Here is a 24,842-nt window from a genome sequence, read left to right as displayed (position 1 = left end):
GCCCTCAGTAGCCACACGTGGTTAGTGGGTATAGTACTGGACAGTGCAGTTCAATGCCTCAGTTTCCTTATCTGCGAATTGAGGATAAAATGAGGGATAAAACTGCCTAGTCACTGAATGGATTATGAGAGCGCAAGAGAAACACCCTGCACGCCAGAGGCGCGCGATAAACCTTGCTTCCTTTCATCTTTTCTCTCACCGCACCGACCTCATCAAGTCTCCGCCCCCACCTCATCAAGTCTCCGCCCCCTTTCCCCGCCTCCTTCAGGCTCCGGGAGGAAGTAGTGCTGTCAAATGCAGCGCGCTTTACGGTAGTGTGGCCATAAAGCCACACGTTTACCGCAGTGTGGCCGGCTCGCGCGACGCGAGCACTTTTAGCTCATTGGCTCTGCGGCCCCTGCTCAAGGCGCTTTACAGCCGTGTGGCTGGAGCCGCCCATGTGGGGACCGCGGTTTGGTCGTGAGTGCAGGGAATCAGAGTAGACGGTGTTGACTGAACCTGGAATCATGGACGTTGGCGAACTTCTGAGCTACCAGGTATGACGGACGAGGAGGGCTGGGGGGACCGTCCTCTCACCCGGGCAGGAGTCGCAGGACCAGAGTCCCTTCATCTCACTTTCTCCCACCTCAGTCCCGGGTCCCCTCACGTTTCCTGTCACCCGGGTCCTAGCCTCTGATTTCACGTAACTCCCTCGAATTTCTCCTGGGCTCTTTCAGTTTATTTCTTCCCAAGGCCCGGGCCCCTTCTCAACTAAAGGCTGGGCTCCTTCTCACCCTGCCCTGGGGCCTGGCTCACTTCAGCTATTCTGAAGGCCCCAAACTATCTTCACAACCATCCCCCTTAAACTCTCTTCTCCAGTTATTGAGTTGGTGGTCGTGGTGGGAGAGCACTGACCCTTCTTGCATTTGAGCCCCAGCTTCTCTACTGACCGGCTCTGTGGCTTTGGGACAAGTCCTGTCGCCCTCTTCGAGCCTCAGCTTTTGTATGTATAAAGTGGAGACAGTGATAGCTACCTATTAGGTTTGTTTCAGGACTGTATCAGCCAATGGATGTGAAAGCTGATTTTAAAGTATGGAAAGCCGGACCCATGTTAATTGCAGTTACTGACAGATGTTTGACATTCCAGCATGGGATGGGTACCTCGGAATCTTCTTGTCCCACTTGCTCAGAGTACTTGTGGGGAAACAGTGGCCCAGAAGGTAGAAAGGACTTGTCCAAAGTCACTCAACAAGTAAGAGCTGGGATTAGAGATGAGATCTTTTGGCTCCCAGCTCAACGTTTTACCCCCACCTCAACGTTTTACCCCCACCTTTGACTTCCTAAATGTTCAGTATGGTAGCCACTAGCCACATATGGCTATCGAACGCTTGAAATGGGACTAGTCTGAATTGAGAAGTACTCTAAGTGTCAAGTCACACTGGAATGAAGAATCAGTATTAAAAAAGTAAAATTTTTATATTGATTACATGATTCTGTCGATTACTTTGACTATTGATCATAGTGATTAGGCAGATATATTTCACCCATTACCCATATATTAATCATATATGGGTAATGGGTGAAATAAAATATATTCAAAATAAGTTTTACCTATTTGACTTTTTAATGTAGCTGCTGGCCTTTTTGTGTCACTACTAAAGTTACATGTATAGCAGGCCTTACATTTCCATTGGACAGCTCTGCAGTAGAGAATAAGGGATTAAGAGCCATGAGTCTGAAGCCCCATGGCTTGGAATCTCTGTTTTGCTGCTAACTGGCTACTGTAACCTTGAGCAGAATACTTACCCTCTCTATGCCTCAGTTTTCTCATCTTGTAAATGGGGGCAAGAAAGTAGCTATCATATAAGTCTGTTTTGAAGCTGCTGTGAAATGTAAAGTGTTTAGCCCAATGCTTGTCAAAGAGTAAACGTTTGAAAAACGTTAGCAATTATATTCATGCAATTCCCTCAGCCGGTATACATAGAACTGACCTTGGAAACTAGACATCGTGGGAAAGAACTTGTAAGCAATGGGAGGTATATAGCCAGGTGATTTCCTTTTTAAGACAGTAATAGGATGTGAAAGAAGAAAGGAAATAGGAGCGTTGTTGAATGAGTGGTTATATGCCTGTTTGGCCTACATATGAGCCCACTGAGTCATAGAATATTAAAGCTAGAAGAGGTTCATTCATTTGCTCAACAAATATCTATTGAATATGTACTGCATCTACTGAGCATACAACATTGAACAAAACAGACAAGGTTCTTGCTTTTGTGGAGCTTATAATCTGGTGGGGAAGTAACAAGATAAACAAATGAGAAATTCAGATCGTGGTAAGTGCTTTGAAGGATACACAGGGTATACTACAGAGCTGTGCTGTTTGGTGTGGTAGCCACTGGTCACATGTTACTCTTGAACACTTGAAATGTGGCTAGTTAGAATTGAGATCCGCTACACCTGTAAAATACACACTGGATTTTCAAGATTTAGTATGAAAAAAGTGACTGTAAAATATATTAATTTTTATATTGATTCCATGCTGAAATGATAATACTTAGGATATGTTGGCTTAAAGAAAATTATTAAAATTAATATCATCTTCTTAAAAACTTTTTAAATGTGGCTACTAGAAAATTTAAAGTTACATATGTGGCTTGTTTGTGGCCCTCAATATATTTTTATTGGACAGAGCTGCTAAAGATAACCGCTGGGAGCAGGAGACAGGACCTATTATTTTAGATAATATGGTCTAGGAAGGACTTTGAGGAACGAACATTAAAGGACCGATGGTTGAGAAGGAGCCAATCGTGAAAAGCGCAGAATAATCAAGGCAGAGGGAATGAATAGCAGGTACACAGGCTGTGAGTTGTTAAAATAGAAGCTGGTGCAGCCTGTTAGAGGATCAGGAAGAGGACTGATGTAACTGGAACTTGGTGAATGAGCAGGGGAATGATAAGCGATAAGGTTGGAGAAGTAGGCAGATGACAGACTATGTAGGCCTTCCTGTGGGCCCCGATAAGGAATTTGAATTTTATTTTGAGAAATCTTACAGATAACCTCATTCAGCCCACATATTTATAAATGAAAAGTGAACTCCATTTCGGTAAGGGACGTCCCTGAGGTTGTGGGCCAAGGTAGTGACAAGAGTCGAAACCAGAATCCTGATCTTATTTCCAGCTCTGTTCATTCCCCACGTGCGCTACTCACGCACTTTTCTGTCTGTAAGATCAGTGCCCACTTTTCCTGTTCCTAAAAGATGGTACAGTCTAGAATCTAGTCCATAATAAATGCTCCCATCCTCTTGTAGAAAGTCATGAGGATTACCTGAGTTAATGGATGCAAAAGCTCTTTGAAAACTAACTTTTTATAGACGTGAAAGATGCATTGCATGCCTGCATCATTTCTCTAAATCCTTATAACAACCCTATGAAGAAGGTACTGTTTTAAATCCCTGTTGTACAGATGGGGGAACTGAGGTACAAAAAAGTGCCTGCCTCAGAGTTGGAGTTCCTAAACACTGTGCTGTGCTGAACTAAAGTGCTTTCAGATATGTTCTTACATTAATTCTCAGCATGCCCTTTGAGGTAGGTGGCATGCCTATTTTATAGAAAAGGAAACTCAAGCTAGAGAGGTCAGTTACCGGCCCAAGATGAAACAGCCAGTAAGGAGCAGAGCCAGAACTGGAACCAACCGAATACCCAAATCTAGTTTTCCAATTTTAAAAACTTTTAAAGTTGAAGTATGGTATATGTATAGAAGAATGCATAAATCTTAAGTGCTTTTGATTATACTTGTCATTTACAAAGTAGACTCGATATGACCACTAAAGTTCATTTCTCAGGGACAAAGGTGGTCTGATTTGAACATCCCCACCCCCAGAGTTTGATTCAGTAAGTCTCCCATGGGACCTTAGAATTTGCATTTCTAACAAGATTCCAGGTGATGCTTAAGCTGCTGGTCCAGGGACCACACTTTGAGACCCACCCCTGGTCTAGAATGATCTACATTCCTCTTAAAATCTTCTCTGAGACATTCACCTCCCTTCTCATGGCCATTAGTTCGCAGTATTTTGAGCTTAAGTTATACTTTGCCCCTGCCATCTCAGATATTGAGAGCAAATCACTTAATCTTTCTGGGCCTCAGTTTCCTTATATGCCTAATGAGGGGATTAGGTAAGTTTCTCTGAGGTCCCTTCTAGCTTTAAAATTCTGTGATACTGATTATTTAGGCGAAGAGCTCCAGAGATTTCAAGGGATAAGAAAAGCTTGATGCAGAAGAATGAATTGGGGCTGAAAATCTGGGAGATTTGAGTTTTAATCCTACCTTTATCATTATTTATCTGGGTGATTCAGGATAAGTCACTTCCCTTCTCTGTACATCATTTTTTTAATCACTGTAAAATGAGGAGATTGAGCTATATGACTTCTGGTTCTTTCTTTTCCTAAAATTCAGAGACTAAGGTAAATAAAGAAAATATGTAATGCCAAAAACGTTTATTAAAAGTATTTGACGTTGTTTTGGATGCCTTCTAAATTTCACTTTTGGAGCAACTTGGTGGGAAGATTCCAATTTTCTGCTGAGATTGGTTCTTCTAGTAATAGAGTTAGGCAGCAAGTGCCTCAGTATATGCCTTATATCCTTGACATATGTTAACTATTCATTTGAAAAGACAGGAGAATTACAATGTGGACAGGTGGTGGTGGAAAAAGTCTTAAAGAGGAAACCAGTTATGTTCCCAATATGGAAATGTACTTTTTTGATGCCTTTGGGCTTAGACATCTCATCAAGAAGTGTGCCCAGCAGTTCCTTGGCTGAGAAGTTTCTGCTGCGTAGGCACATATATGAACTCCAGGGCATTCTCATTAATACTGATTCCACAGATGTCTGGAAAAAGTTCTTACCTTTGAAGTTTTGCAATAAAGAATTCACATTTAGTGCAGTTTGGCTCATTGGGAATGACTTATTTTGTGACATGAGAAGTATTCTTTTTGAGGCAGATTGGGGTCAGGGACCCTTGGTTTTGGCAATATTGCAGACACCCACTCCTCTTGTCACCTATCAGTCAGTAATATAGCATTTCCTTGGATTGCAGGGGCTTATTGGAATCTATAATCTTTCTCCTTTTCCCATCTTATTTCTTTCTTTTGAAGTAAAAAATTTTAATGACAATAATCTGACAGGAATAGTATTAAAGTATTCAAGAAAAGGGAAACTACTACCCTAATCCAATAAAATATTTTTATATTCCCACAGTCCTTATGTATTTTGCATGGCTATAACCATTGTATACACACTGTTTTGTGTTCTGTGCTTTAATTTAACATTGCCAGAAATATTTTGTGTTTCTACATAGTCTTCATGTTGTTTTTAATGTTTACATACTTTTTGCTCAAGTGATAGACCAACCATTTTTCCCTAAATTGCTCCTCTATAATCGAGTACTTAGGTGCTTTCCAGATTTTGTTCTTGGAGATAATATTGCAGTGAACTTCTTTATTCATGTGGCATTTTTCCCCTCACATCTGTCGTTAGTAATTATCACGTGCCATCATCTCCTGTGCGAAGTATTGCATGGGCTAAAATGATTAAGATATGGTCTTGGACCTTAAAGAATTCATAGTTAAGGAGCGAGACAGACCTTTCAACAACTAACTGTATGAATAAAGTATTATGGGAGTACAATGGAAGGAACGATTGGATGTGCCTGGAGAGGGGATGTATTGCTGGGAATGGATTTGGTTTGGTCATTGAGGAAAAGGAGATGACATTGGAATCTCAGCCCTGATGAATGAATAGAAATTCTGTGGGTACTGAAGGAGGCTGAGGAGAGTCATTCTTGACTAGGATTAGTGACAGCAAAAGCATGGGAGTGAAATGTTCAGAGCATTGAGTGAATGGAGCGGAGTGGCAGGAGATGATGGGGTTGCCTCAGCTGCAGGTATGTCAGGCAATACACAGTGCTCATGTGGAAGTAATCCTTTATCAGTTTACAGTGCTAACAATAGTGTGTGTTCCAGTTTTACTGCAATCTCGATACTACAAGTTGTCATAATTTAATTTTTTCTCATTAATACAGTAGGTATATAAAGTGTTAGTTCATTTGCTTTAATAAGCATTTTTCCCTTGCATGTGTTTATTGTTTGTACTTCTTATTATCTGCTTTTTTTTCTTAGGGTTGTGTTGTAGCTTATAACTGAGCTTTTCTGTTCTGTTTTTTTGTCGATGGTGTGTGTATAAGAAACATTATTGGAAGCCTGGACACTTGTGCTCAAATATATCTTTCATTCTTTGGTAACCCCATTTTACCTCTAACTCTGCGAATATTGTCATAATCATGATGTCACTTTACAGCATCATGAAATAGGCTCTTTTGGCATGACAGTTTAGACTAGTGCTTTCTGAAGTTACTTATTGTTAGTGGGACTATAAGTAACAAATAAATTGCTATTCTTATTGATATTCCCACTTCAGGGTGTTTTCTGTTTCATCTTCTGAGTGACATTTTTTCTTAAGTTCACTTCCTCCCTTTGCAACCTTATCTTCTCTTTTTCCCGTGATGAGTTCTTTTCATACTCACAAAATACATTGTATTTATGTGCCCCCTTGCACCCTAGGCAGTGAACTGAGAGGCAGGGACCAGCACCTAGAGAGTGTCTCTCCGCTAGTTGATGCCTAATAAATCATTGTTTAATGATTGAGTGAATGAACCAGTATGTGCCTTCAAATATGCTCTTTTGGAAAGCTTTTGTTCTAATATCTTGTCTGCTTGCTGGCTTGTATCTCTTTGCTTTCATGTTAGACTTCAAGAAAGTTGGATTCAAATCCGTTACCTCAGTTACTGAATTGTCCTTCCCTGTGTTGTACAGAGGACCTTGTTGTGTATCTATTTTATATATAATAGTTTGTATCTGCTAATCCCAAACTTCTTATTTATCCCTTCCCCACACCCTTTCCCCTTTGGTAACCATAAATTTGTTTTCTATGTCTGTGAGTCTGTTTCTGTTTTGTAAATAAGTTCATTTGTATCATATTTTATATTCTACATATAAGTGATATCATATAGTATTGTCTTTGATTTACTTCACTTAGTATGATAACCTCTAGAGCCTCATTTTTTTTTTAACATCTTTCTTGGAGTATAATTGCTTTACAATGGTGTGTTAGTTTCTGCTTTATAACAAAGTGAATCAGCTATACATATACATATATCCCCATATCTCCTCCTTCTTGCGTCTCCCTCCCACCCTTCCTGTCCCACCCCTCTAGGTGGTCACAAAGCACCGAGCTGATCTCCCTGTGCTATGCAGCGGCTTCCCACTAGCTATCTATGTTACATTTGGTAGTGTATATATGTCCGTGCCACTCTCTCACTTCGTCCCAGCTTACCCTTCCCCCTCCCTGTGTCCTCAAATCCATTCTCTTCGTCTGCGTCTTTATTCTTGTCCTGCCCCTAGGTTCTTCAGAACATTTTTTTTTTTTTAGATTCCATATATATGTGTTAGCATACAGTATTTGTTTTTCTCTTTCTGACTTACTTCACTCTGCATGACAGAGTCTCTAGGTCCATCCACCTCACTACAAATAACTCAATTACATTTCTCTTTATGGCTGAGTAATATTCCATTGTATATGTGTGCCACATCTTCTTTACCCATTCATCTGTCAGTGGACACTTAGGTTGCTTCCATGTCCTGACTATTGTAAATAGAACTACAATGAACATTGTGGTACATGACTCTTTTTAAATTATGGTTTTCTCAGGGTATATGCCCAGTAGTGGGATTGCTGGGTCATATTGTAGTTCTAGTTTTAGTGTTTTTTTTTTTTTTTTTTTTTTGCGGTACGCAGACCTCTAACTGTTGTGGCCTCTCCCGTTGGGGAGCACAGGCTCCGGACGCACAGGCTCAGTGGCCATGGCTCACGGGCCTAGCTGCTCCGCAGCATGTGGGATCTTCCCGGACCGGGGCCCGAACCCGTGTCCTCTGCGTCAGCAGGCGGACTCTCAACCACTGCATCACCAGGGAAGCCTTATTTTTAGTTTTTTAAGGAACCTCCATACTGTTCTCCATAGTGGCTGTATCAACTTACATTCCCACCAACAGTGCAAGAGGGTTCCCTTTTCTCCACACCCTCTCCAGCATTTGTTGTTTGTAGATGTTTTGATAATGGCCATTCTGACTAGTGCGAGGTGATACCTCATTGTAGTTTTGATTTGCATTTCTCTAATGATTAGTGATGTTGAGCATCCTTTCATGTGTTTGTTTAGAGCCTCTTCACTAGAATTTTATTCTATAACCTGGTTCCTCATCTTAGAGGAATCATCCATTCTTTTGTCTTTCAGCATCTTTATGTAAACTCTTAGCTCACTAGTCCTGATTTAGGTTTCATGTGACTACTGAACATTCTGACCGTATGCTCTGGTATAATTCTCTGCATCTCTCCACCCGCCCCCTTATCACCTACCCCCAATTCTGCTTTTTAGTCAAGGGTGTAGCTGTCCAGCAGACTTGAAAAAAGCCCTGGAGCTAGTTCTCAAAGATGAAGGGGCTTAAAGTTGAAAGGCAAAGTTCTTTTCCTCATAGAAAATACAAACTCTTGAGCAAAGGGCTACCTCTTTTCTCAGGAGTCAGGAGGGTGTTAGGATCTGAAAATGCATAAGTCACAGTTCTTGCTCTCATGGAGCTTACAGTCTAAGGGGGAGCATCCCACAGATTTGAGAATTGATAATCCAGTACACAGTGCCATTGCATGAGCAAGATGTGGTGGCATAGAGGCAGGAGCAGCCCTGCCGTTGGGAATTTGGGAAGGCTTTGCAGGGGAGTTGTTGCTTCTTCAGGAGCCTTTCTCCATCCCTTCTTTTCTATTTCAGTTGCCACCATCTTAGTTTAGACTCTTGGGACTTTGTCAAATAATTAGCTTTCTAGTTTGTCTTCATTTTTTTCTTTGTGGATCTCATATTGGCATGATGAATGTGGATTTATTTCCTCTGTGTGCCAACAGAACACCCTTCTCTGGTCTAGACTCCAGTCCTACCTATTTCAGCTTCCTTGGAGATAGGTCTTATTGAGATGCCTAATTTTGGAGGTGAATTTGAGGAAGACAGCCATACCTTTCTTCAGTCTCTCACTAGGTGTCACTGTTTAAATTGGGGGGTTGCATTTATAAGACCCCAATAGAGAAGTTTTCACATGTATAAATGACTACATTGGAGAATGTGGATGGTTCAAGATAGCTTGTTAGCACTGTTGGAGAAAATAATTCAAAATACATGCCCCTCTGAGTGTGCCCATTTTAGACGTCTTTTAATGTTTAGTGTAGTGGACGAACAATAATTCTGGGTCAGGCAGACTGCTGCCTGTGTTTGAATCCCACCTCTGCTACTTGGTAGCTATGTGACCTTGGGTCACTTAATTAAACTCTTTAAGCCTCAGGCCTTCATCTTTAAAATGCAGATTATATAATAGTGTCTGTCTCTGCCCCACCATCTTTTAAAAAATCTCCACTTTACCATCTTTTTTTTAAAGATACAGGATTAAATGAGACAGTGTGGGTAGTGCTAAGTAGTATAGTGCCTGACACATGGTAAGTGCCCAGTACATGCTAGCTGTCAATTTTTACTATTGATATAATTATAAAAACACATATGGTATAGCAAAAGGAAAAAATATTTTTCTCGAATTCTGCGAAGCTGCCTTAGTATTCCCAAGGTCACTGGTGTCTTGGAGATTAAGGTTTAGAATGCTATAAAAGGAAATGAGAACAGTTTGTCACGCACACATTCCACAGTATAGAACTGTTCTCAATAGATTAAAGTATAACCGTATTCTACCACAGTTAGCAGACATTGATATCAAGGATTATGTCATCAACACAGTAATTCTTTTCCCCAGGTCGCTTTAATATTACTAAGATATCTCAGTTTTCCTCCTTTCTAGTGCCAGGAATCTCATTTACAAATTACTCCTTTCTTTTTCTTTTTTTCCTTTAATGTTCCTGAAGGAAGTGATTGGTTTTGGTCTGAGTCTTGTATAGCTGTAGGGAAAATGGAATTAGGAGAAAGTATAGCAGGAATACTCTTAGCTTCTCCAGGGCCAGCCATCTGATTCTAGTATTTCAGCTGAATAGTTCAAGAACATTTTCTTTTCCACAGAGTTCCAGGAGTGAGTGATCTGAAAGTGTGTTGGCCTAAACTTTGGAACCCCAGCTCCACTGTGGGTTGGTGAACAAACTAGATTACCTTCATCCTGAGTTCAGTGAAAGATCTAGTGAGACTACCACAGTGCATTTTCATCTCTTAACTCATTTTAGATGATCAGTTTCCTGTAAGCAGATTGTCTACTTTGGCTCCTTAGACTTCCCTTCAACTACCCAGCAGTGTCCAAAGTCAGTGACTGAACTGAGAAGGATTTGAAGTCAAGCACAGGGTATTATGATGCTTCTCTCTGACTGTGTCTGACTATATTCCAAAGGCAGGTATGATCAATTATTGAACACTTTGGCATTATTCATGTGCTTATTCTGTTAGTACATAAAATTGAGGATTAATTACATTTTTATTTGACCCCCCCCCAGTTAAGAGTAACTAAGTTTAAAATTACTTTTGGAATCTTTAATAGACTTAACCATTAATAGTACATCAGTTCTCTGCTGGTGTTTTGTATGTTTCTAGGGCATTATGACACATGCTCACCGTCAGGCTGTGAGCCAGTCCAGATTTTCAAGGGCTAGTAAACTTCATTCAGATTAGTAATCCGTATCGAGCCTTTCATTTTTAAATTATTCAACAAATTTATTAAATGCCTACTAAATGCAGGATGTTATACTAGGCATCAGGAATAGAGTGATACACAAGACAGTTGCTGTCCCTTGTCTTTATAGAACTTATACCCAGGGAGGCAAGACAGAAAATATATAAGAAAAACAAATACAAATAAATAAGAACACCTAAACTGGCAAACAAATAGTACTAGAGAAACAAAAACAAGATATTTTAAACAGAGATATGAAGGGAAAAATGGGCTGATGTAATTGAATGATTGGGGATCATCAGAAGGTTCCAGAAGGCCTCTCTGAGGAGGTAACATTTGAGCTGAGAATGAATAATGAGAAGGATCCAGCCACATGAAGAGCTGTGGGAACAGCAATGTAAGCCAAGGGGAAAACCACTACAAAAGTCCTAAGGTGGGACCAAGCTTGTCATGTTTGAGGCAGTATGGCATAGAGCATGACGAGTGAGGCAGGGACAGAGATAAGGACGGAGAGGTCTGCTGTGGGGAGGATGGGAAGCCCTAAAATGTTTAGATGTTATTGTTGGTACATTGGGAAACCATTAGGGGTTTTAAGCTGTGGACTGACACAGTTTGGTTAAGTTTTAAAAGATCACTGCCTCTGCCAAATGGAGAATAGATTGTAGGGGAGCAAATCTGGCCAGCTTAGTCGTTCAAAGGGGATAGAACTCACCTTTGTGCTGTGGAGGGCCGCAGCTGAAGCTGTGCTCTCCCTAGAATAATTGCTTTCCCGCCTAGGTTGTTTTCAGAATTTCCCAGTTCTAAACATTTAATCTGGGTTCTGGCTTAATCAAGAAGCAACACTCTCCTAGTGCCAGGCTTGGCACAGAAAATGTGGGCTTGGTGCCTTTTGTTGAGCACCCTGGCCTGGAGAGAATGAAGAAAGCAGCCTCTGGTGGACCTGAGGACAGTGCAGCTGACCCTCAGCACCTGGTAACTCGTAGGAAGCTTTGGAATCCATAAACTTCATGTGCTTCTGCAAAACAGTTGCACATGGTCTGGACTGATGATTAAATATCACCACTGTTTTGCCCAGATCTGCTGTGGCCATCCTCTCTATGTCTGGTTTTACATTACAGTGGGTAGGTAATTAAAGGGGCATAGTCATTTCTGGTTACTTCCAGGACATCTTTTTTAGTTGGATTGGGGGGGATTTCAGTTTCTGCCAGTTGTATAAGTGACTGCAGTGAGCAGTGCCTGTGAATGGCTACTTGTTGTTTTCAAAAATTAAAAAAAAAAAATTAAAAAGAACTCTCTCTAATGAAGGGGAATAATTGCCTGCCTTTGCTGTCTGCTGATTCTCCAGTGGGAGTTCTGCCATCAGACTTGTCAGAGTTAGTTGGTAGGGACTTTTTTTTCCTGAGTTAGCACATAGAGATCTGAAAGGGCAGAGATTAACACAAATTAGCAATGGTACAAGCATATCTGCAGAGGAACAGATTTCCTTCTGACCAGAGGTGCCGTTGCTGGGCACCACCTAATTTTCTGTGCATCTCTTACCACTGATGAGAGGAGGATGACAGGACTTCTCAGCAAATAAAAAGAATTACTTAAGCACCACTTGAGTTGGGCAGTTTTTACAAGACTTGAGAGTTTCAAAGGCCCTCAGTCTGCTTAGCCTGCCAATGTAGTCACTGAATATTATCTCCCTGGCTTCTCACTGGGGGAATCCTTACACCTCATTCAGCATAGTGAACTTGGAGAGACAGAAATTCTGATTCTTGTACCTCATTTTTTTCTTTTTCCAAAGATTTCTTCTTCCATCCCCACAGAACTTATAAGGACACAGAAGGCCCAGTGGCGGAAAAAGAGATGGCATTTGCCTTCTGGCTGACATGACTTGTGCTAGTGGTTGGTGGGGATTCCATAATGAAGATTGTAAATCACTTTCCATATTCCTGGATCCTGTCCCATAATTAGAGGATTAAACATTTTGTTTAAATTAGTAATTTTCCCTCTACTTTTCTGTGTGCTTCAAACCACCATTAGAGCAAGATGGAGACTGGTTGACAGTCTGATATTGGGCTCCACATTCTAGTTGTGCTGAGGTTGAGGAAGTCTTATTTTAATTAAAGAAAGCAATTTTTAGCCATGGTTCATCTTGTGTGAGGCAGAGGCACTTTGATTGCTGAGTGCAGTGAGTATAGCTTTTTTTCAGGAGCATGACACCAAGCCTAACAGGATAATATCAGGAGGTAGGTATGCCGCTGGGCTTGAAGTATTGCCTCTGCATTAATGGCAGATATGCCTTCAATTGACAGATTATCTTTGCGTTTGTGGGAGAAGGGGTTACTTATAGGTTTAGTATGTTCCTGATTTGCAGTGAATGAAAAACACCTCAAAGAGGAGCTTGTAGGAATTGTCATACTTTTAACGAGATAAAAGAATATGTGTTTTCTCCTCCCTATGTCACCAAGCCAAAAGAACAAAACAGAAGGCTGGGAACTGCCAGGTATTGAAGCCTACTGAGAGCCAGACATTGTGCTATTTGATTTGATATGTTGTTCTGTCTCACCCAAAAGGCAACCCTGAGAAGTTAGTATTCTTATTCCCATTGTGTAGGTGAGGAAAGTTAGTTCACAGAGGTTTAGTGACTTGCCCAAAGACACTCAAGAAGTAGGTGGTAGAATCTTTTTCCTAATAGAGGGCTCCAATGGATGAAGGTAGCTTAAAAAAAGAAACACGCTAGAGAGTAGAATGCTACCATCACCCTACCTTGTACTTGCCTCCTGTCTACCATATATATCATTCTTGTCCAGTAGAACACCGTGCCCTGGTTATCAAATCCAGGGAAGCAGAACACCGTGCATCAGTTACCAATCCCAGGGGAGCACTTCAAACACTGTCCATTGCATCTTGGTATTGAAGTTGCCAAGGAAAACACAACACAGTCAAGCACGGGATGGAACAATGCTTTACTCACATAGAGAAGAGACAAAGCAAGATCAGCTCCAGTAGTGTACTCAGTCCCTTGTGGCTAGCAGGGCCCTCACCCTTCCAATGCTGGACAGTTAGCCTATGTGCATCCCTCTTTCTTGCAGCAGCAGGAGGACCCAGACCTGAAAGCTAGTGGCATGACTAAGGGCCATTGACGTACATGCTTAAGCAGAACAAAGGAACACTTGCTGAGCCTGAAACAGGGAAAGATATTCCTATACAAAGTGATAAGCCAGGCATAGGCTGTATGGGCTCCTTATCTCTTGTACAGAAGTATTGAGGCCCAAGGCCCGTTTTTATGTGACTGAGTGGGGTTTGAAATACTGCATGCATGAGACTGCCTTTCCCAACAATTTTGTATTGGAATTATTTGATTACATATCTTTCTTCCCATTGGACTTTGAGTTCCTCTAGGGCAGTGACCAGCTCAGTACCTGCTGTAAATACTCAATGAATGTCTCTTGACTGAAGAAAGGAAGGAACAAGGGATGAATGAATGAAGCAGTGAATCAATGATTAGGTGGCTGAATTTGGGTTTCTTCCAGGTATCTTTTTATGTTAACTCTTAGCACCTCCACAGTTGTCTTCTCTTTCTTGTCTCTTACATCTTGATGGAGAGGAGATTAAGCTGTGTTTGTGAATGATAGTGGCCCTAGTCATAGGAGACAGTGGGTTGGGTGAAACTTGTCTTAAATAGCAGTTGATGATCTTGATAAAAGTCCGATTCCAGTACTTTAATAACCCGAGAGTTGACTGGAGTTGTTTTAAAGACCAGAGCTCTCTGACTCCAAAACAAGAGATTAATCATTTATTAGCCAGATTTATACCAACTCTATTGTGAGACATAATTGCTGTTTTCTCTTTACCCAACCTTATAGGCAAAAGATAAAACTAACAAGGTTAGTTTTTATTTCATGTTGGTTATATCTGGCACACGCATTTCCATTTGATTTTTTTTCTTAAACATTTATTAAGTACTTTTTCTGGGTTAGGCACTTCCTCGCTGTGAGAGCTTTTTCCAAGGATGATCTCAGTGTGTGGTGATTTGACCAAGGTCACACACTGGTAACAACAAAGTTAAGTGTCTGACCACTAAAATCCATTTTCTCCTCCCTGCACCATGCTCCCCTATAAATGGGACTACTTTACCATCATTTCTTATGTACATTATGTTTTGTACAGGCCTGGGACACACATGGGTTTCTAAAACAGAAAGTGGTAGAGCTGCTAAAAGTACACTTAGGTTTAAGTAGCCTTGGGAAACAGATTAGTAGTAAGCACAGAAACCAGTTAAGGTGGGGTGATTTCCCAATCACATGGTCGTAGGTAGTATGGTGCCCCGGTAAGAGCAAGAGCTTTGGGCTTAGATGGACTATTTGAGTCCTGTCTCCACTATTTTCTAGCTCTTTGACCTTAGGCAGTTCGCTAAGCAAGCCACTACCTGAGCCTTGGTTTCCTCACTTGAAGAAACAGGGAATGGTATTACCTACCTGGCAGAGTTGTGTGAGGATTGAAAAGATAATGAAATGTTAATTTCCAGGTATATAATAAGCACACAGTTAATGGTCGTTGTTATAAAGCTTGGATAATCGCTTGGTGAGGAAGCCGTAGGAAGAATTCTTCATGGTTTCTTTAAATCCTGCGATTCTCTGACCTCAGTGCCTCCTGAGAAGCTCTTTGTAAGATTTATATCTGACTTTGCCTATTGAGGCCCATCCTGGCTTATTTATGCAGCTTTGTTTAAAAGAGGTGACCGAATTCCCTTGTGTACAGCGTTTTCAATCAGTGACTCTCTGATATTTAATATGTTTACCTGAATTCTCAAGTTTCTAAGTAATTTCAGTCTGAGACAAGTGAGTAGGATTGATGTCAGGCTGCTTTAACACAGGTGTTATAAACAAGATTAAGAGGTTGTTGAAAAGATACTGGTGGAGCTCTGGGGCTAGCTTTCTAGAATCATTCTAAATTGACAGCTAATGGGTAGTTTGCCTTGTAACCAACTAGAGATTCACCCACAGAGGAAACATGCTTATGAAAATTCACTTTGCTTTCCTTTATAAAAAAAAGTAAAGGTATTATAACATGTAATGTTGTCTTTGCATGATGCAAAAAAAAAAGTTGTCTTTACACTGTTTTAAGGTAATTTTTTTAAAGGCAGTCAATTCTTAAGTTTTTTTGATGCCAAAAGCCTACCAAGCTTCAAAGAAAACTTTAAAAAGGAAAGAGATGGTTCAAAACAATTATTTTATTCTACTATTTATTTAATTTGTTTCTGTATAAGACACTTACTTAATTATCTTAACCCTTGGTAGAGTTTCTTCCCACCCAGCGAGGTGTGTGTTTTGGCTTATCTGGTCTATTAGATGCTATTGCTAGGAAATTGAGTACCCTAAAATGTTCTTGGAGTGAGCAGTTATTAGTTTGAAATCACTTTGAAGTCAATTTTATAGCCTTCCTGAGAGAGTTGTGGTGGAGATAGAGCTTGTAGAGGGGATTCGTAGCTGGGCAAGAGGCTACCAGGTATTGCAGTGTCTACCAAAGAATTCCTACCAAATTCTACCAAAGGCTACCAAAGAATTCCTTTTGATCATATTCCACATGGCCAGGTGATCAGGGTGCCTTCTGTTTTCTGGGCGGAGGAAATATTTCTGACTCTAAGAATAATTCATTTACCATCCTTGTCTTTATTGGGAACAGAGGTATTTTGCTAACTCTAGTGGTTTGTAAAGCTTCTAGAAATAGTAAAACCTTTGGATTGAGGAAAATAAAATGCATCTTAGAAGAAAACAGACATGAAGCCATCTCTTTTCATTGTTTTTGATGGACTCATCAACAGGCATGTACAGATGCCATAACACTAGATACTTCATTCAAGCCGAGAGAGATAGGTAAGTCGGCACTCTAGTGCTGGAAATTGTGTTGTAAAATCGTGCTACATTTTCAGACTTTAAAGTATTACCCATAATGTTGAAAAATACTCTTTTTAACAAGATACTCAGGGTAAAGTTTCATGTGAGTTCTGTCTTCCTTGAAATAAATGTGGCAGCTATTATGTAACAGACTTATGTGGATAAGTTGTAAGCTTTAAAAGGAATAATGGTAATAGCTGACGTCCTAGGCTCTAGAGATCAAAACCATGTTGGAACCCTTAAGGAATTAATAAGCAACTGTGAAAGACCTAGATTTTGTAAATAAATAACATGACTCGTTTCTCACATATGATCTGGTTCTCACTCATTTATTCCCAGGCCATTCAGTATGCTCTGAATATTCCGCCCCTTCCCATTTTCTCAAAATATCTCCACTTTTTTCTTTCCTGTCTGTCTTCTTGCTAGTATACACTGCCCTGCCTCCCCACCACAATCACTCCTGCTGTTTGAAAGAGGAATGCAGTTTTGAGTCTTGGCAATGACCTTAGAGGCAACTTATAGAAAAAGTAGTTAAAGATTTTCTTCCCCACTTTAGTGTTAATGGAATTGTGCATTGCTAGAGGCAGTAGTCCACTGGCTGGAGACGTCTCTGTCATCACGATTACATGTAACAGATGTGCCATGTAACTTGCAAAGCCATTGTGTGGGTCTGCTGGTTGCTGAATGCATACTCCACCTCCCCCAGCCTCTGTGACATGCACTTATAAAATATCTAACCTTTATGTTAGATATTTAAATAATAAAGTGAATTTCTTGTGTCTGAGCCTTTGGAAATAGTTTAAATAATTTAAAATAGCTTTGCCATATTAATTTGTTATTTAATGTTTAAAGATTCAAAGTGGACTGGTGTTCAAGGTGGGTAACCCCTGGGCTCATTGTGGGTTCCCCAGATGATCTGGCGGAGGGAGTTTTACCAAAATCTCCATATAGACAGATGACAGTAAGCGCTTCTGGTCAGTGAGCTTCCAAACAGGCAAGAAGCAACTACAGAAAAGAGCTTTCCTGGCTAACGGCATGGGCAGAAAAGTGGCAGGAGGGATTTTGGTGTTGGTTGAACGATGATGGCAGCAGGGAGAGATGATGCAAATTATGCCTTTAGATGATAGTTTCTGAAGTTGTGACTAGGGAAAGCTGACTGGGGGGTTGTGTATACTGCTGCTGTAAAAGTGAGAGTTAGATTCCAGACCCAGCTCTATGGCTTCAGGCTCATCCTTGAGTCTTAGTTTATTCATCTGTAAATTATGAGGTTGTATGGATACACTTTGTCTGAATCTGAGTTTTACTCTTCTTACCCTCTGAATATCACTTGGTGCCATCATTAGAAAATTTACTAAGCTATGTAGCCCAGGGTGGCATAAAATGATTAAATATGTAGATAGAACACATAGAACAGATGAATTCTGCCTGGTTGCAGTAATCTAATGATCCAAGAAATTCTGAGAATATGCATACATTGTATACATTTGCTAATAGTGAATTATGATTCTTGGATAGTTCATTGGTTTATCTGCCCTCTTCCCTTGTCTCTCATTGATTTAGCAATGTGGGTTAAGTACCTGCTATGAGCTGGGCACTGTGGGGTGCTGAGGTGTTAGCAGCAAGGGTCAGATCTCAGGGCACCTACCCTTGAGGACCTAGCATATGACTTAGTAGAGGAGATGGAGATTTATTAATGCACGTGTTGTGTGTTGATGTGATACATTGCTGAGGAAGCTCAGAGGTCTTACTGGAGCATTTGGATGACTCCTAGAGAAGGTGGCCTTTGAGCTGGAGTTTAAGGCTGAGTAGGGTTTTTCTAGCTGGAACAAAAGGGGAAAGGAAGGTGGTCTGCTCTTCATGGTAGCACTATACGTGCTTACTCCATTCCAAGGCATCATTTGAGTAACCGAAGGTGACTCTTGGGTCCCTCCCTAACTCTTCTCTCATTCCCTTATTGGTTTTTTTCTATGGCAAGGTTTCCAGACCCTGTACTATCCTGCTCATGCAATATTGAGATTGTAATGCCTCTTTTCAAGTGTGGTAGCTAACTCAGCGCTACGGGACTGTAGTCGAATTAGATGTTATGCTTCTAATAGTGCACCCTTAATATGCCTTAGATTTTTAAAAAATTAAAGTTGGCCATCCTGTTGAAAATGACATTAACTAAAACCATCAGCTCTTTCCTGAATGAATTATTTTTAAGTCATATTTCCTCTGGCAGGGACTTTATTTGCTATTTTGAATTTAAACAAGGGACTTTATACTGCTCATACTCTTTTGGTTTAACCTATTATGAATCTATCTCTCTATACTACCATTCACCCACATTTCTCCATCTGCCCACTTGAGTGACTTTGTGAAAGATCTTGTTGAGATAAAGGTACTCTGTAGGTATTGTAAACCCTTAACCTTAATCAGCAGAAACCATATCAAGGGACTACAACCAGTTGGGCATGACTTGTTCTGCATGATTCCCTGCTAGCTTCTAGTGGTCTCCTTTTTTTCCCCCCCTAAGTATGTGCATAACCATACCATTTTGCCTAGTTTATTTCAGATCATTTTTTAAGAAATAAAATATTATAAATACAGTTGAAGTGTCCTGTGTACCCTTCCCTAATCCCATTTCATTGTGTAGCCGTCCTTAATCCAACTTCTTTATTACCCTTCTTAGAAGCCATCACTATCCTGAATTTGTTGATTATTATTCCCAGTCATTTTTTTTAATGATTACTGCTTATATATGCATCCAGTGATCATTGAAATTTTTTTTCTTATTACAAATATGCTCCAGTGAACATTCTTTAAATATGTCCTTGTTCATATGTCTGAGAATTTCTCTAATGTGTATACCTAGGAGTAGAACTGCTGGGATAGTCATAGAATATATGCATCTTCAGTGTTACTAGGTATCACCAATTAGCTCTGTACTCATTTACTCTTCTATCAGCATGTTTTAATTTGTTTCTCTATATCCTCACTAACACATGATATTGCCAGATTTTAATTTTTTTATTTTTGCCAACCAGATGATATTTCCTGGTTTTTATATGCATTTCCCTGATTTCTAATGAGACTGAGTCCCTTTTTACATGCTTATGGGCTACTCAGTATTTTTTCTTTTGAAATCATAGTTGTGATTCTATTCCTTGTCAAAAGCTGAAAAGTCTATTGTATATATAGGACTTTGCAGTTAGCTGTCATTAAAAGAAATTGAATCCTAGGCTCTTTTTTCTTTAAAGTGCTGTATCTTTATTTTATTTAATCTTATTCTCCCTTATCTTACTAAAGACAATCCTGTGAGGTAGCAGAGCAAGGGCAGAGCATTTTTTAAATGCAGTGCTGGTAAGTCAGATGACTTATCTAAGGTCATGTGACTTTTAAGTGATTCACTAGCACCCAGATTTTTATGATTATTGGTCCACTGCTCTTTGCATTGTATACTGTGTTGCTTTTTTTAGGTCAGTGCAGTTCTGTTGTTCTTGTTTTGATGTCTAATATTCCCTCCAACACCTAGTAGAGTGATGTTCAGGTTCTGTTAGCTCAGTAAACACTTCCTGAGTGAATGAGTGAATGATCATGGTTCTGATGTAGCTGACAAAACATTCATAATGTCTGTTAAAATGGAGGTAGTTTACCTTACAATGATTTTACAAGTATCTGCCTCTGTTAGGCTTGATAAAGAAACAGAATCAATATTCAGCTTACTGTTGCAGCTGTAGAATTAATCAGAGAAAATGTCAAAGTAAATCATGAATGCTAAAGAATAGTTTGTACTTCCAAAAAAGAAATCTACACACCCTTTGGAAACGAGATGGATATATATTCAGGCTTTAACAAGGAGTAAGAATTTTTTTGGCAGGAAAAATTGATTAAGTAGTGTCTTCGTGACTAGTGATTTAAGTTATAAATCATATTCATGTTACTTGTCAGCCAGTCAGATTATAGATCATAAGTGAGATCTTTGGTAATGTTAATTTTTGATACATTGATTCCCCCTCACCTCCGCCCCCACCGTGGACATTGGTAAAACCCACATTCTCCAGTAATTACTGTACTCTTAGTACCTGTAATTTTTTAAATTGGGAATTAATAAGTACATGAGGGTTCTGTTTAGTATTTGCAATGACTTTGCTTGGAGATTTTGAGGAATTTTTGGTACCTGGTTTTTCTTCCAGAAAAAAAAGGTGGCATATTGCCGTGATTCTTGTATAGGCATAATATATAATTATATATGAATATCTGGAATTGCCACTCAGATATTTCTTTTTTTTTAATCAATACATATTTATTGAGCATTTATTTTCTTAACATCTTTATTGGAGTATAATTGCTTTACAATGGTATGTTAGTTTCTGCTTTATAACAAAGTGAATCAGTTATACATATACATACATCCCCATCCCCTCTTGCGTCTCCCTCCCTCCCTCCCTATCCCACCCCTCTAGGTCGTCACAAAGCACCGAGCTGATCTCCCTGAGCTGATCTCCCTGTGCTATGCGGCTGCTTCCCACTAGCTATCTATTTTACATTTGGTAGTGTATATATGTCCATGCCACTCTCTCACTTTGTCCCAGCTTACCCTTCCCCCTCCCCATATCCTCAAGTCCATTCTCTAGTAGGTCTGCGTCTTTATTCCCATCTTGCCCCTAGGTTCTTCATGACCATTTTTTTCTTTTTTTGTTTTAGATTCCATATATATGTGTTAGCATACGGTATTTGTTTTTCTCTTTTTGACTTACTTCACTCTGTATGACAGACTCTAGGTCCATCCACCTCACTACAAATAAATTTTGTTTCTTTTTATGGCTGAATAACATTCTGTTGTATATATGTGCCACATCTTCTTTATCCATTCATCTGTTGATGGACACTTAGGTTGCTTCCATGTCCTGGCTATTGTAAATAGAACTGCAGTGAACATTGTGGTACATGACTCTTCTTGAATTACAGCTTTCTCAGGGTATATGCCCAGTAGTGGGATTGCTGGGTCATATGGTAGTTTTATTTTTAGTTTTTTAAGGAACCTCCATACTGTTTTCCATAGTGGCTGTATCAATTTACATTCCCACCAAGAGTGCAAGAGGGTTCCCTTTTCTCCACACCCTCTCCAGCATTTGTTGTTTGTAGATTTTTTGATGATGGCCATTCTGACCAGTGTGAGGTGATACCTCATTGTAGTTTTGATTTGCATTTCTCTAATAATTAGTGATGTTGAGCAGCTTTTCATGTGCCTCTTGCCCATCTGTATATCTTCTTTGGAGAAATGTCTATTTAGGTCTTCTGCCCATTTTTGGATTGGGTTGTTTGTTTCTTTAATATTGAGCTGCATGAGCTGTTTATATATTTTGGAGATTAATCCTTTGTCTGTTGATTCGTTTGCAAATATTTTCTCCCATTCTGAGGGTTGTCTTTTTGTCTTGTTTATGGTTTCCTTTGCTGTGCAAAAGCTCTTAAGTTTCATTAGGTCCCATTTGTTTATTTTTGTTTTTATTTCCATTCCTCTAGGAGGTGGGTCAAAAAGGATCTTGCTGTGATTTATGTCATGGAGTGTTCTGCCTATGTTTTCCTTCTAAGAGTTTAATAGTGTCTGGCCTTACATTTAGGTCTTTAATCCATTTTGAGTTTATTTTTGTGTATGGTGTTAGGGAGTGTTCTAATTTCATTCTTTTACATGTAGCTGTCCAGTTTTCCCAGCATCTCTTATTGAAGAGACTGTCTTTTCTCCACTGTATATTCTTGCCTCCTTTATGAAAGGTAAGGTGACCATATGTGCGTGGGTTTATCTCTGGGCTTACTATCCTGTTCCATTGATCTATATTTCTGTTTTTGTGCCAGTACCATACTGTCTTGATTACTGTAGCTTTGTAGTATAGTTTGAAGTCAGGAGCCTGATTCCTCCAGCTCCGTTTTTCTTTCTCAAGATTGCTTTGGCTATTCGGGGTCTTTTGTGTTTCCATACAAATTGTGCTATTTTTTTGTTCTAGACACTCAGATATTTCTTAAAAACATGATAATGATATTCCCTTACATTGACATAGCACTTTATAGCTTACACAAAACCTCTTTGTAAGATGTTTTAACGATCACAACAACCCTTTGAGTGGGTAGAATTTTCTGTCTCTGATGACTCTGATCCCTAATTATGAACTTTGGCTGATGATAGTTGCAGCATTAGAGATTGTGAGCTTTTTCAGTTCTGATGCCTTAAGCAAATTTGCAAGGGAGCCCTGATGTTAACTTTGGCAGGTTTCATGCCTGCAAATATTGATTGAGCCAGAAGCCCTAGTTGTAAAATGTCACCAGTGAATGTGCAGCCAGCAAAGGCAAGGGAAAACTCATTACTGCAGCTCATCTGTAACTTCTGGGTCAGGCCACTCACTACCATCTGGTAAAAATGAGTGTTTGAAAACTCCTTTTTATTCTGACAAAATGTAATCAGGTGAGGTTAACAGCAGATGATTTCTGAACACTTCGTATTGGTTAAAGCAATCCGTCCACAAGCTTGGGTTTGTGACATTCCATATGTCTAATCACCTGAAGAGGTATCAGAAAGCTTTGAAATTATGAAATCCCCAAATAAAGGTAGGAAGGAATTTAATTATGTGTACACCTCCCTTAACTATGTTGCATACATTCTTCCCATCTCATATTGAAAGTGTTTATTCTGAAAAAAGGCAATGAGAGAGGAAGAATGAAATAGGATTACTGTCTTAAAATGATATAAAGTGTTTTTTTTTTAATGTGAGAGTGAGATTAAACCTATTTTATATTGCTTTAAGGAGAAAGATTATGGACTGGGGAAGAAAATTATTAAGTTGAAATGTTTCCCCTTAATTGAATGAACTCTCTGAGTGATCCAGAGATGGAGGGAGTGCAGTTTAGGAGGAGGTTAAGTTTCTGGTCACCGAAAGTGTTAGGAAACCCCAGCCTGTGCCTAGCAGAAATATTTTAAAGGGTTTTCAAACCTCAGAAAGATAATTGAGTTAAATCTGGATTAAATCTGGATTCCTAAAGTCTGGATTGTCTCTAGTGACTCAGAATTATTGCAAGAGGTTTTGAATCCAGATATACTCAAGCATTTTCTGTAGAATGAATCTCAATCTCTCAAAATCTCTCTCAAAATTAATCAGTCTCTCTTTTTCTGTTTCTCCATGTCTTCTCTTCTCTCTCGTAAATGTGGGAGTTAAAAACACAAATTCAATGAAAAGTATTACCAAATACATAGAAATGTATTTGTTTGTTGTCATTGTGTATTTTCTCAATTACTGGATACTAAAAAAGTGCAGCTGGGGTGGGGTCTGTCAAATATTTTGATGTTAAAAATGGGATCCTTGTTTTAACACCTGTTAATGGTCAACACCCTCTCCAACCTTGAGGTTCTTTGATTTTAAGTCAGATGTGTCCAGGAGAGATACACGTATTGTCTTCTGTGGGCTAAACTGTGTTTAGCACTTTAGAAACATTGGCCTTTATGTACATACATATATATATATATAAAACGTCTGTGTGAAAGTGCGGGTTGTTCCTAGTTTATAGATTGAGAAAACTCAAGCCTGGAGTGGGTAAGTTACTTCCCAGGGCTGCTAAGTAGAGGGACTAGGATTTGAATTTAGGAAAATCTGACTCCAAAATTCATTCTCCAAACAGGATATCACCATTGCACACAGGTTAGGAATGACTAGTTAGTATAGCGAAGGAGGAAACAAATTATATTGGGAATTAGAAGGCTTATATTATTGCCTACCACAGACAAGGTGCTTAAACCCACCAAGCTCAGGTTTCCCTATTTCTGTGAAAAGAGGGATAAACTAGATTATCTCTTTCAGCTCACATTTGAGTCTTTCCCATTGTTTCATATTTAGGAAACAGCACTTTATGCCCCCACTTGGAAGGCCCTTTTCTGAAGATATGTGACCTTCTTGATGCTAGGTGAAGAATTCCTGGTTTATTATAAAGTTAATAGAAGATTTCCTTTGAATTTTTCCATTTCCTTAATAAAAGTGAACATATTTTTCTTCCATTAACATGAAAGTACATTTTATGAAAATTACTCCACTTCTTAGCCAGGTAACATGGAATATTGAGCTATAGATGTCCCCCTGCAGTATACATCTACATTGTTATAGCCTGGTACAAATGTGCTCTTCACATTAATAATTGCACTGTGTGTTTTCATAATTTATCATAATGATACCATTATTGCATATTATAGAAGTCCCCTTTCTTCTCC

General features: G+C 39.6%; 1 protein-coding gene across 1 annotated transcript in view; it reads left to right on the top strand.

Annotated features, from left to right (window-relative positions):
* The first annotated feature begins 378 nt into the window (after window positions 1-378).
* Window positions 379-24,842, top strand: part of CTNNBL1 (catenin beta like 1) — a 170,303-nt gene continuing 145,839 nt past the window's right edge. Inside the window, exon 1 of the mRNA XM_060123028.1 lies at window positions 379-536. Within this exon, the coding sequence (XP_059979011.1) occupies window positions 507-536 (30 nt within the window). The 5' untranslated portion in view covers window positions 379-506. The remainder of the gene's footprint in view (window positions 537-24,842) is intronic.

This window comes from Lagenorhynchus albirostris, chromosome 15 (assembly GCF_949774975.1).
Source record: "Lagenorhynchus albirostris chromosome 15, mLagAlb1.1, whole genome shotgun sequence".
Classification (NCBI taxonomy): Eukaryota; Metazoa; Chordata; class Mammalia; order Artiodactyla; family Delphinidae; genus Lagenorhynchus; species Lagenorhynchus albirostris.
This window is presented reverse-complemented; position numbering and strand designations above follow the sequence as displayed.